General features: G+C 47.3%; 2 protein-coding genes across 2 annotated transcripts; one reads left to right on the top strand and one right to left on the bottom strand.

Annotated features, from left to right (window-relative positions):
- Positions 1-4,054: 4,054 nt before the first annotated feature.
- LOC130370267 (thyroid receptor-interacting protein 6-like) lies at positions 4,055-12,177 on the top strand. The gene is made up of 9 exons (XM_056575977.1): positions 4,055-4,147; positions 4,259-4,372; positions 4,478-4,690; positions 4,812-5,138; positions 6,379-6,472; positions 6,959-7,128; positions 7,638-7,816; positions 9,317-9,437; positions 10,086-12,177. Exons 1-9 carry the CDS (start codon positions 4,127-4,129, stop codon positions 10,215-10,217), a joined length of 1,371 nt encoding a protein of 456 aa, XP_056431952.1. The 5' UTR covers positions 4,055-4,126; the 3' UTR covers positions 10,218-12,177.
- A 136-nt stretch (positions 12,178-12,313) lies between these two features.
- On the bottom strand, positions 12,314-12,971 carry LOC130370509 (somatostatin-1-like). The gene is made up of 2 exons (XM_056576253.1): positions 12,852-12,971; positions 12,314-12,499 (listed from the first exon to the last, which is right to left on the bottom strand). Exons 1-2 carry the CDS (start codon positions 12,969-12,971, stop codon positions 12,314-12,316), a joined length of 306 nt encoding a protein of 101 aa, XP_056432228.1.
- Between the last annotated feature and the right edge of the window lie 456 nt (positions 12,972-13,427).

The following is a 13,427-nucleotide window of genomic DNA, read 5'->3' as shown; positions in this document are numbered from 1 at the left end:
TTTGTCGTGTCGAAGTGCCTGTTTACAATACTCTTCTACATTACGAAAAATGAAAGGCGGCGAGGTGGTGTGGAATTGTGGGAGTCTCCTCTTCTGGGACAGCGGCGTTGTTTGACCAGTGAGGTCCGAAAGAGGTTGATGCTTCTCGGACACATGTAGTATAACGTCACGGTGGGTGGCGCTTTATATATGCATCATGCATAACACTGATTTATAACTATCATACACAACAACCGTGCTAATGTCCTGGGTCGTATGCATATACAACTCCTAACGACTTTCAGACCCTATACACATTTTGTTTGAATTCCGACTGAAACCGGAGCTTCACTTACAATTTAAAGCCCAACCCATGTACAAGCTGTGAGTGGAGTTATATAAATATGTAATTGTACTAGTACTCTATGCCAGACCCGACCAACACTCCAATGAAAGATAATATCCCTTTATCAACAAATTATTTGATATGCAATACCAAACTTTTTCAGAATACCCATTTGCAGAACCATATTAATAATTTGTAGGGGTGGGTATTGGCATGAACCTCACGATACGATACGTATCCCGATACTTGGGATACGATACATATCACGATATTGCGATTTAAAGAGTTTATGTATTTCAGATTATATTGATCAGAGGACAAATTGAGTCAAAACCATTTCATTCATAACAGCTATTTTTTATTTCAATGAATGAAACATTAACAATATTTGTTTTATTTCTTACAGCTGAAACACTGAGCTGAAAACTGTAATAAAGTGCACAGTAGTTTTTCACAGTATGAAATCTGAACTGAAGTTCAAATGAAAATAAAATACCTATGTGCATGCAGTAAAAAGTATAAGAAAATAAAGTGCAGAATAGCCCTTTTGTTCCTCTAATCAAATAAATAATAAAGTAAACTGGACTGCTGGCAACTTCAGTGCGCGCTGAGAAGACAAATTTAGTGTATGCGCGAAGCATTTAAAATGCGGCATACCGACTAGCTCTGCTGCGCTGGTCATGTCTCTGGCGTTGTCGGTGACAATGGCTGGCTCCTTATCCTGAATGCCCCATTCGTCCACGGCCCTCTTCAGCAAATCCGCGATGTTACTGCCGGTGTGGCTCTCATGCATTGCCCTCGTTTGCAAAACATGCGTAACCATTTCCCAGTGGTCGGAGATGTAGTGGGACGTTATGGTCACATACGACTGTGTGGCTCTGGAGGTCCATCCGTCGCAGGTCAATGCAACTCGTTGCGCAGCGCCAAGGGATGTTTTAACCGCTTTCTGCACCTCTTCATACATCGCGGGTACAGCTGTGTCCACCATGTACCCCTCGTTGTGGTATCTTGTAACGTGGCTCTAAAGTGTGCAGCATCCACCTGAATCCAGCATTATCAACGACGCTATAAGGGCGTACATCCTTACAGATAAAGTGCACAATCGCCTCTGTTATGCGCTGTGCGCGAGGGGAGGTGGAGGGCAAAATGTTGTGCAGCGTCATCTGGCTCGGTTGAGGTTGAGTCTTACCCACTCCACAGTACACCCGAGGTAAATCAATTATAACGCCAGACTATAGATTTAAATGTCTGTGTTGATAGAATAATGTTAGAAATAAAACTAACCATACATCGCATGAATCATCGAGGGACTACTTTCTCAGCAGAAGCGGAATTCTACTATGCGCTGGTAGGTTTGTAACCGAATCACGACAGAAGAACGTAAACAGAGAAGCGTGGGACAGAAGCGCAATTGATCGACTAGGCAACATGATGGTTCAGTATGCTTTTAGAAATTGTAGAAATAAACGGTACAGATGGGCACCACAAAGTTTCCACCAATTTCCAGTGCGAGATCCAGAAAGGACTCAACTGTGGCTTGTTGCTGCTGGCTTTGACATCAAAACACTGGCTCGTACATGTACGGTTCGTTGGATACAACAAATTCATCATAATCGTCTTCAAAAGCAGATGCATTAATTTAATACGCTTGTAGAATTCCTTCGTTCACTATACTCTGCGTTTGTATCAATGACAGCGGCAGGTAACCTAGGTATCAGTCCGCCGCTGCCGTAGCCTACGTACAGTAATATAAACACTGCTGCTGAGACCCCGCAATTCCCTCAAAATGCAATGCAATGCAAGGTTGGTTTTATTTTGCCCCGTTGACTGTGAGCTAGCCCTAGCAACGAGCGAACTCTGCAAACTAGAAGGACTGAATGAAATGTGTTTTAAAAACACGTCTCCAGTGATATAGAAGCACCATGCTCACGTTCGGAATCAGGGCCCTAGTGTCCAAAATTCCGAACTACCCCTTTACACAATCAAAGTAGCGATATTTGGAGTTGAACAAGATCCGATATTTTATCGGGCCAGCAAAGTCTCGCGTATATTGCCGTATCGGATTTTTTTACCCACCCCTAATAAATTGATTGTAGAAAAACAAAACCAAAGCAAAGAGACATAGCATATTAATCGGCAGCAAATGAACATCATTGGGAAAGCTCATATATTCAAATCAATGCATAGAATAAAAAGACACAGCCGGGCTGATAGTACTTTTTTCAGCTGCTGCTCGTACATTATTTGGTTATTTATTTTGCTTTGCATTATTAATTCTCCTTTATTTCCTTTGGAGGATGCGTGCAATAATACTCATTATGCGAGCCAGGTGGCCCCCGTGTTATTTAGACACCTGGCTGTTGCATAAGTTTTTCCTCTGGTTAGTTTTTGCGCTCGACTTAATTTGGAAATCTAGAGTACAAACAGCTGAACAACAATTACTATTGTGCTGAGAAACAGGCCAGGGGACACCACCTGTGTTTGTGTGTGTGTCTGTGTGTGTGTGTGTGTGTGTGTGTGTATGTGTGTGTGTGTGTGTGTGTGTTTGCACTTAATGGTTTCTTTACGGTTTGTCCGACCATATCAATGCCATGGATCTTGGTTGAGGTTTCACATGCACACACACAGACGCACACTCACACTCGTGTTCAGGGAGCACGGCGAAGCCTGTGCTGGAAGTCCCCTTGCCTTTTTAGAGTAGGGCCTGTCTTCCTGTCTTTCTACCAGAAGCCCATTGTTAAGTCAACGTGTTGCCATTGGAAACATAATAAATGAAGCATCACTTGGTTTCCATTGGTTACGCGTGACAAAGGGCCTATAACAGATGGCCCCATTAAGTAGTGGCAGGGAATCCATTGGAGAGTGTCATTATTGGTGGCAATGTATAAGAATGCAGCCATACCACTTATTTTTGCCTTAAACAAATGCTTTCCGAGATCCTTGTGACGTATTGACGCATGGCGATGAATGATTCCTATGAACCAATTAATATTATTACCGTGCACAATAACAGTACCAGTGACTTGTAATTTTACACTGACCTGAATGTGTTTAGCCATCACACATTACAGACATGCTTCCTTCAGTCAAAACAGGTCCTCATTCAATTATTAAATTCCTATGATCCTTCTCATTCCAGTCTCTGGGACTTCTGCATAAGAACAAACATCGGATGATTTCTGTCTGCAACCCCTCCCCCCAGAACCACCCCCTCACGCCTCCCCCTCTGCCCGTGTTGGTCTCCCTCCAGAAGTGGTGACATGTCCGGCCCCACTGGCTCCCGCCCAGGACCCTGGACCCCGCCGAGCAGACCGGCCCCCCGATGTCCCACGTCACCGCAGGGGGCGACATCTACCGGCTCCCCAACAAGAAGGGCCCCCCCGGCCACCCGGCCCGGCCCAAGTACAGCCTCTACGAGCAGAACGGGGACGGTGGAGGAGGAGGAGGTGGAGGTGGTGGTGTAGGCCACCAGATACATGGCAAACTGGACCCACAGGTACGACCAGAGCGATCAGCCCCAATCAATCAGACCACTGATGAGGATGATGAAGTGTTTACGATGATTATGGTGTTAATTATGAGAATGAAGTGGTAATGATAATGATGGACCGATGTCTCCTTTAATTCATTAATCCTGTTGGAATAGATTTGATATTTAAAGAACCCCCAAACGAAAAAATGTACTTGTTTGTAATGCCCACTCCAACCACCAGGGGAGCTGCTCATCATTCATCCAGTGACCACTACTACCCTCCTCCTCCCCCCCACGGCCCGAAAGAAGACCGCAGCTGGAGCCCCCACATGGATGGCTACGGGCCAAGGGTAGGGGGCTGCGCAATAATGAAAGCTTCAGCCGTTGTTGGGGGAAATCTATTCTCACAAAACCGACTTTAGGTTAATATCTCAAGTCTGAGTTATATGTGTTTCTGTCAGCAGCGTAGCCATGACAACGCCATGGGCCACCGCTCCAACATCGACGCCGACATCGACTCCCTGACCAGCATGCTGGCCGACCTGGACAGCCACCAGCCGGACCCCAACACACAGGTGGGCCGGGCGACACTCCCCCCGGGGGCGGTCTGAGCGGAGCTAGGCAGTCGGTAAGACCCCCAGGCTGACCATGTCTCTTCTCTCCCCCCCCTCCCCGCGCAGCTCTACGACAACGTGCCCTACAGCCCCCCCCCCCCAGGCCGACCGCTACAGCCCCTCCCCCCGAGCGTGGCTCCGCCCCCGCTGCCGAGCCGGCCCTCCGTGGGCTACCCCCCCCACCCCTCACAGAACCAGTACCACAAGGGCCGGGCCTACCCGCCGAGCCCCAGTACCCCCAGCACCAGCAGTCCATCCCCCAGCACCACCACGGGCCCAGCCCCCACAGCACAGCCCCCACCCCCAGCAGCAGCACCACCACCCCCACCTCCAGCAGCAGCACCACCCCCAGCAGGACTACTACACCTCGTCCTCCTCCTCCTCCGGCGCGGGCCCCAAGCCCTACCCCCAGCCGGTGCCGGCGTCCTACTCCACCGCCTCCACCCCCACCGGGCCCCGCTTCAGCGTGCAGGTGAAGACGGCGCAGCCCGTCACCTACTCCCAGACGGGCCGGCAGGCGGAGCAGGCGCACACGCCGCCGCCGCCGCCCCGCCAGCACCAGCACGGGGCCCCGGCCCCGGGGGGGGCCCCGCGGGGCTGGTACGCCGGGGCCCCCCAGGGCCAGGAGATGCACCACCCCGGGGCGGAGCCGGGCCAACAGGGGGGCGGCAGAGGGGCCCAGAGGGGGCCGGAGGGCGGCCAGGGGCCGGCCTACCAGACGAACAAGGTGAGAGGGCGGAGCCACAGCAGCAGAGAGGGGGGGGGAGTGTCTTGAGGGCCTCATTTACATTCACCGTGGCAACGCAGGGGGTTTTTGCATGAGGGAAGAGATTCAGTGCCGGAGTCGCACAAGCGGTGTGTGGCGCGAGACAACTGAAGCATGTGTTGGGTTCAGATTTACCGAGTCACGGGGACATATTGGGAAGTCTAGAACAAAGCAGTGATTGGTTAAATAAGGTTTGAGGAAGGGCCCAACTATCATTTTGTTTGTACCGTTTGTACCATTCACCAAAGTTCCTCTTTTTGTCTGCGGTTGCACGCTGCGTTACGATAACGAGTCCAGCTGTATTTCAGATCATTTTAAATAATAATCGAGATTGATTTGCTACATACTTTCCCCACACATTGATGGACTGACCGGCCAGTTGGTCTTCAACCGTACCCATGTGTTTGAGCAGTGCCCTGTGTATCTATCTACCCTGTGTGTCTATCTGCCCTGTGTGTCTATCTACCCTGTGTGTCTATCTACCCTGTGTGTCTATCTGCCCTGTGTGTCTATCTACCCCGTGTGTCTATCTACCCTGTGTGTCTATCTGCCCTGTGTGTCTATCTGCCCTGTGTGTGTCTATCTACCCTGTGTGTCTATCTGCCCTGTGTGTCTATCTACCCCGTGTGTCTATCTACCCTGTGTGTCTATCTGCCCTGTGTGTCTATCTGCCCTGTGTGTGTCTATCTACCCTGTGTGTCTATCTGCCCTGTGTCTCTATCTGCCCTGTGTGTCTGTCTGCCCTGTGTGTCTGTCTGCCCTGTGTGTCTATCTACCCTGTGTGTGTCTATCTACCCTGTGTGTGTCTATCTACCCTGTGTGTGTCTATCTGCCCTGAGTCTCTATCTACCGTGTGTCTCTATCTGCCCTGTGTCTCTATCTACCCTGTGTCTCTATCTGCCCTGTGTCTCTATCTACCCTGTGTCTCTATCTACCCTGTGTGTCTATCTACCCTGTGAGTCTATCTACCCTGTGTGTCTATCTACCCTGTGTGTCTATCTACCCTGTGTGTCTATCTGCCCTGTGTGTCTATCTACCCTGTGTGTCTATCTACCCTGTGTCTCTATCTACCCTGTGTGTCTATCTACCCTGTGTGTCTATCTACCCTGTGTGTCTATCTACCCTGTGTGTGTCTATCTACCCTGTGTGTCTATCTACCCTGTGTCTAGCCGTCCTCACTGTCTCCCCATGTGGCCTCCAGGGGGCGTCCACACCCAGACCTGAAGAGGAGCTGGACCGGCTCACCAAGAAGCTGGTGTACGACATGAACCACCCCCCTGTCGAGGAGTACTTTGGTACGGCCTATGTTCTTTCAATGGACACGTTGATGATGCTTTCCTTTTTTTAAGTCATAAAAGCAGCGCAACTTTGTCGTGGAGGTTAGTCCAAGGGGAGAAAAAACATATTGAGTGGAACAAACTCATCCTTTTTTTGTAATAAATTCTACAACCCTTTTTCACCTCTATACGACCACACCCTTTTTTTTGTTGCAAATTTCCCACTTCAATGTTTATATTAAGGGCATTTAGCAGACTCTTTTTCTAAGCGACACTTGTCAGACGTCAGTCTACACATATGCTCTAATAAAGCAGTACCAGTGATGACCACATTCAGGACAGCGGTGTCATCGGGACTGTCCCACCTTTTAGTCCACGTGGATGTTCTAAACAACAACGGCTTCACGCCAAACATAATAACAGCACCGCCTGCTGTGTTGCATGCCGTTTTCTGCACCGTGTGTTCCAAAGCGTGACCTTGTGCGTGTGCGTCCGGGTCCCCAGGCCGCTGCGCCCGCTGCGGGGACAACGTGCTGGGCGACGGCAGCGGCTGCATCGCCATGGAGCAGGTGTTCCACGTGGAGTGCTTCACCTGCATCACCTGCCACGCCCGCCTGCGGGGGAAGCCCTTCTACGCCCTGGACAAGAAGAGCTACTGCGAGAGCTGCTACATCGTGGGTTTGAGCTGCGGCCACAAGGCCCCGACTTAGTTTGGCTCCTTGCTTTGTCGTCTTTGTGTTGTTGCATTTTCTTGGCAACACGTCACCAAGTAAATGCTAATGATGTGAATGTGATAAATACAATTGCTGCACGTACACAACCATTAAGACGATACGATAATGCAAACGGAGAAGAAGTGAAGAATAGAAAATAATTGTTGTGCAATTTCCTCAATTCCTAATCTAATCGAATGTGTAAAATGTTAATCAAGCTTAATTTGAGTGGCACATTTTTAGTATGTGTGGCCAATGGCCATCTGTGGCCAATTGAAAATGTTCAACGTCTACGTTTTCATTTAAAAGACGTAGGTTCGATGTGCGATGAAAATTACCTTTGGTCGGTCATCCCTCTGTATGAAAGTGGTGAGCGAGTCGTGGTCAGGATTTGTGTGGAAGCAAAAACCCATTCTCTCCTGTGTCTCTCTCCCTCCCTCTCTCTCTCTCTCCTCGTGTCTGTACACTAGAGTACGCTGGAGCGTTGCTCCAAGTGCTCCAAGCCCATCCTGGACCGCATCCTGCGGGCCATGGGCAAGGCCTACCACCCTCGCTGCTTCACCTGCGTGGTGTGCAACTGCTGCCTGGATGGGGTGCCCTTCACCGTGGACGCCACCTCCCAGATCCACTGCATCGAGGACTTCCACAGGTGCACACTCGTACACCCACACTAACACGAAGACTAACCCCACCGTATGAGTCTAAGTTAGTATGAGTCTAGGTTAGTGTGGGTGTATGAGTCTAAGTTAGTATGAGTCTAAGTTAGTGTGGGTGTATGAATCTTAAGTTAGTATGAGTAAGTTAGTGTGGGTGTATGAGTCGAAGTTAGTATGAGTCTAAGTTAGTGTGGGTGTATGAGTCAAAGTTAGTATGAGTCGAAGTTAGTGTGGGTGTATGAGTCTAAGTTAGTATGAGTCTAAGTTAGTGTGGGTGAATGAGTCTAAGTTAGTATGAGTCTAAGTTAGTGTGGGTGTATGAGTCTAAGTTAGTATGAGTCTAAGTTAGTGTGGGTGTATGAGTCTAAGTTAGTATGAGTCTAAGTTAGTGTGGGTGTATGAGTCTAAGTTAGCATGAGTCTAAGTTAGTGTGGGTGTATGAGTCTAAGTTAGTATGAGTCTAAGTTAGTGTGGGTGTATGAGTCTAAGTTAGTATGAGTCTAAGTTAGTGTGGGTGTATGAGTCGAAGTTAGTATGAGTCTCAGTTAGTGTGGGTGTATGAGTCTAAGTTAGTATGAGTCTAAGTTAGTGTGGGTGTATGAGTCTAAGTTAGTATGAGTCTAAGTTAGTGTGGGTGTATGAGTCTAAGTTAGTATGAGTCTAAGTTAGTGTGGGTGTATGAGTCGAAGTTAGTATGAGTCTCAGTTAGTGTGGGTGTATTAGTCTAAGTTAGTGTGGGTGCATGAGTCTAAGTTAGTATAAGTCTAAGTTAGTGTGGGTGTATTAGTCTAAGTTAAGTTCTGGGGACATTAATTTACCACCAAATACGTCCTTACGGACTTTCAAAAGGTTCAGGAAACTTGGGGATGGGGCTTGCAGTGCTGATTGGTGGAAGACTCTCAGCAGGAGGGGATTTATTTAATCCCCCTCATCCGTGAATTGTCATTCGTCCCACTATTTGACACTTTTCTTTCTTTTATTTGCTGGGTGACCCAATGTCCCACTGTATTGTAAATGAGAGCTGCCTACGTGCATCACTTAAGCAACATAATATGTCACTTAGTCAGTCACCACAACAGACGGAAACACCTAGACTAGGAACCCTGCTTCTACCCCAGCTTCTAACCCTAACCCTAACCCAGCCTGCAGGAGATATCTTGAAAATCCTAATGAATAAAAAAAAGGAAATACTTTTCTCGAGGAGAAGTGTGAGATAAGTACACTGCTCTAAATCCAAAGCCAAAACTATCGTCGGTTTACACAGAAATTTGTATCATATCATGATTGTTTTGTTTTCGGATATCCCTGCACTCAAACACACGGAACCACTGAAGAGCACTCTAGCTTATACCCTCCATCCTGTCTCCTGTGTGTGTGTGTGTGTGTGTGTGTGTGTGTGTGTGTGTGTGTGTGTGTGTGTGTGTGTGTGTGTGTGTGTGTGTGTGTGTGTGTGTGTGTGTGTGTGTGTGTGTGTGTGTGTGTGTGTGGAGCAGGAAGTTTGCCCCGCGCTGCTCCGTGTGTGGCCAGGCCATCATGCCCGAGCCGGGCCAGGAGGAGACGGTGCGCATCGTAGCGCTGGACCGCAGCTTCCACGTCAACTGTTACGTCTGTGAGGTGAGAGGCACGCACGCGTGTACGCACGCATGCAAGCGTTTGTCATTAAAGGTGACACATCATACCACCAGGTGCGAGTGTCAATAGCCGCTAAAGGACGTTTTGAAAATCGGCCCCTTCTGACATCAAAAGAGGAGGCAGACTTTCAAAACGGCTTGTAGTGCCTAATCACATTCACACCTGGTCGTATAATGTTTCACCTTTAAGGCCAAGACTTGATGGCCTTCTGTTATTTCACATGCTCCTATGTTAAACATAACAGTTTATAGGTAATGATTTGTGAGTCTCATACTCGACTTTACCTGATGAAGGCGTTGTGAAGGACCACGTTTGAACACGGTTGAATACGGTGCTTTAAAAATAGGGTCACTGTTCCACTACCAGGATTGATGTGGATGAGAAAACTCCATGCATAATGGACTGATGGATAGATCAACCGCGCAGCCCAGCCAGTGGACCGTACCCACTGGTTTGGCTCATCCATCCATCCTTCGATACATATGGTTGGACTGGAGTGCACTATCGGGCGGATTTGCAATCAATGACTTTTTTTTATTTTATACCTGGTGGTAAGATAGGGATGGCTGTAATGGATTCATGAGGGGGAAGGAGTTAACTGTGTGTGTGTGTGTCCGTGTGTCCATCCAGGAGTGCGGCCTGCTGCTGTCTTCCGAGGAGGAGGGCCGGGGGTGCTACCCGCTGGACGGTCACATCCTGTGCAAGAGCTGCAGCGCCCGCCGCATCCAGGACCTCTCCGCCAAGATATCCACCGACTGCTAGCACGCCGCGGAAGCCGTCGGTTGGTTCCACTGGCATCAACTCTTAAGCAGTTTCAAAATAATGGCAGATTCCGATCTGGTTGAACGAGTCGGGGGTAGTTACGATAACAAATATATACAAAATCATGGTACTCCCTATGTACCGCGTTTTTCTGAGGCCACACTTGAGGCTTCGGTTCTTTGGTGCCCCCTAGTGGTACAGAATCGCTAATGATGTTTCCTGTTCACAACGGTCACGCTCGTGACTTGTCATGTGAACCACACTCTGTTGTTTGCTTCCGCCGGACTCGGGGTCCCTTACTAAAAAAATACCGTCCTATAGTTTCGTTGTTATTTTCTTTTTATTTCTCGTTTGTTCCCTTTGGTTCAGTGTCGCCTTCAGAAAACCTGACCTGCAGGCAGCTAGGGCTCCAACACAGGAGCCACTTGCAACGTCAAATCACCGCGTACTACACGGCTAATAGCTACTGCATTTGCTTGTTACTGGGATTGGTTCAAAGGAGGGTCCAGCGACACCGACTTTGGCCAATCAGAATGCCACGGTGTTTCACCAAAGAAGGCGACGGTGTTACTTTGTATGATGTTTGCCTTTGGTTACTCTTCAGATGGCTCCTGGTCTACACCTGTACCCTCCATAGGTCATAGGTCATAGGATATGAATAATGGTAGATAATATGATGTTCAACACGTGTGGTACCACTGTGTTCACTATAAATAAATGGATGACAATTGGATTTTAGGGGAACTACTTTGAAATATGAAAATAATGGAATTAATGTATTCAAAAATGAAAAAGTACTTATGAGCGTTGAACGACCCCAATGCCACCTCGTAGAAAGTATAAAATACAACGTGAACTGTGACTGTACATAATTGTTTGGTTTCAACGCTAACCGATGCTAGTATGCTAGTACAACACAGAACAAGGCACGGCTTTCATTTGGGACCTCCTGCCAAACCAACATTTCTAGATGTCCGGAAATCAATTATTATTATTATTTTATTTTTTTCGTTGTTACTTAAAAAAACAAACTGTTTTATACTTGACTGTTACCGTGAATATGAAGGTGCAATGAAGTTCAAATTCAATCAACTGCCAAAAGCAGAAGAAAACCAGGGTTGTCAGACAACTTATTTTGAGGGCCATGTAACGAAGCCAGGTCCTCTGGCTCGTTCTTTGTGTTACAGTATTTATTTAGTTTGGCTTTTTCCTGTTTACCCGGTCTTTCCGTCCGACACTTATTTTTATTTTTTATTTTTATTTTGTGTGTCCTGTGTTTATCTGCCATCAAGGGCTAATCTTTTCCAAAAGCTTACCTCAATGACTTCTGGCTCTGTGCCATCCTTGTTTTTCTGATGCGTTACCCTTCATTCACATTGTTAGATTTACTCGCTTGTCTTTTTTTTTTTACAATACATTGTCAAAACTCATTGAGGTTATTTTCTTATCCGAGGTCAAAGTGCCATGATGAGATGAGTTAACACACTAGACACGCCAACGTCAGTAAATCAACGCGACCTGCTGGGTTTGTCGTTGTTTATGTTTGTGCTGCCAATGCGAATCCTGCTTTGCTGAAGTCGGCCGCGACATGAACGAAACCCCCGTGACATCACCCACCTGAAGGCTTCTGTTTTGTAGCCTACCGAAGCACGGGGTTGTACGTTCGACACAAGCTGCGATAGGAACCGTTTGATGAAATGAGAGAAATATGACTATATGATGTGGCTTCTCCCATGCAGATTGTACTTCATTAAAAAAAAAAAAGAATACCCTATTAAAAATTTGTTTTTGTTTTAATTTTAGTTTATATACTTTAGGTTCAGTTTTAATCATTTTTACACAGTGCATCTTTTTGCTCCACCCAATACAGCTGTGGCCAGTGGTAATGAGGTCTGGCTCGGCATCCTTGTTCTTTACATGTTGTGAAACTGGTCTAGTCAATTAAAATAATAAATTAAGTATAATTTCCATCAAACTAAACAGTAACATTGCTTGAAAAAAAAAGGAATAACAGACTTTAGTAATTGTAAATGAAATATGTATTAAAAAGACGCCACAATAATAAATTCTGTATAATGTATAATATGTCTAAAGCACTAACAAGATGTAAACGTCTTCCAAAAGAAGTTCCGGCAGCCTGCCTTGCGCTCCCTTTGGGAAAGGGCCAGGTGGCGCCGCATCACTTCCCTGATCCCCGACACCTCCTCCTCGGGTAGTACCTCGTTGGTGCGGGCAGGGGCCATTTCAGCCAGATAGTCCAGTAAGAGCATTCGAGCAAGGTCCTTTTAAAGAAGATAAAACTATGTTAAAGCGAAATGGCTGGTAAATATGGTTAAGATTGAGTGAGTTGGCCTATAGATTCTGGTATAGTGCAAATATACATTTAGCCTACAAAACAATTGGACCCAACACAAACATTTATATCGCTATATGTAAAGCTTGGTAAAAATGAAATAACAAAACCAATCCATTCAACAGACTTCAGGAAAATTAAGAGAATCCATTTTCCGGCCCACAGCAAGTAAAGCAAATCTTTTAGAAAATAAAATATTTTCTACACAATTAAACACACTATTAAATATTGAAAAATGCAAAAAAAAAATGCAATTATTTATCGAATTCTTCCGAACTCACCTCCTCCGTCTCCAGGTATTCTCCGAGTCGCTCCGACTGGGGAGCGCCGTCCACTCGGGAAAGCGCGAGGGATCCAAGCAGCACCGCGAGGCACACGTAGCACAGTTGGGTCAAGGTCATTTTAGTTTTTTAAACTCCTTGTTCAAATCAAAAGGCCTGAGAGCTCAAACCGAAGAAGGGAAAATGTGGCGCGTCTGTAGATTTCCCTCCCCACTCTGTCCGTCAAACAAGGTTTCTCCGTCGCAGTCTCGGTCACCAACGAGATTTGACAACAAAACGATGAATTGAGTAGCCACCCTATACTTCAAGGCCTCCCCCCCACCGCCCCGACCCTATCCCCCGTCATACCCCGACCCAGCGGACGACGTGATTGGTGGAGAGAGGAATGACTCGGAGAAGGGGAAAGGATGTGTGTGCGTGCGTGTGTGTGGGGGGGAGGGGGGGGGGGGGAGAAGGTCAGCACCTTGGCCTCGATCTTGCGTTGGGCCCACCCCAACCTTACCCACCCCCTGCTGTCTTATAATTAAGACCAGCGTGCCCCCATATAATAACCATGCTAACATTGATACAGTGAAC

This window comes from Gadus chalcogrammus, chromosome 17 (genome assembly GCF_026213295.1).
Source record: "Gadus chalcogrammus isolate NIFS_2021 chromosome 17, NIFS_Gcha_1.0, whole genome shotgun sequence".
Lineage (NCBI taxonomy): Eukaryota > Metazoa > Chordata > Actinopteri > Gadiformes > Gadidae > Gadus > Gadus chalcogrammus.
Note: the sequence above shows the minus strand (reverse complement) of the source record. Positions and strands in the feature narration are given on the sequence as shown.

Bases quoted from the DNA above. Each gene is read 5' to 3' on its own strand.
- LOC130370267 (XM_056575977.1), top strand. From the start codon at position 4,127: ATGGATGGCTACGGGCCAAGG. The intron at 4,148-4,258 runs GTAGGGGGCTGC...TGTTTCTGTCAG, and splicing joins TGGATGGCTACGGGCCAAGG to CAGCGTAGCCATGACAACGC. The intron at 9,438-10,085 runs GTGAGAGGCACG...GTGTCCATCCAG, and splicing joins TCAACTGTTACGTCTGTGAG to GAGTGCGGCCTGCTGCTGTC.
- LOC130370509 (XM_056576253.1), bottom strand. From the start codon at position 12,971: ATGACCTTGACCCAACTGTGCTACGTGTGCCTCGCGGTGCTGCTTGGA. The intron at 12,500-12,851 runs GTGAGTTCGGAA...CTTCTTTAAAAG, and splicing joins AATACCTGGAGACGGAGGAG to GACCTTGCTCGAATGCTCTT.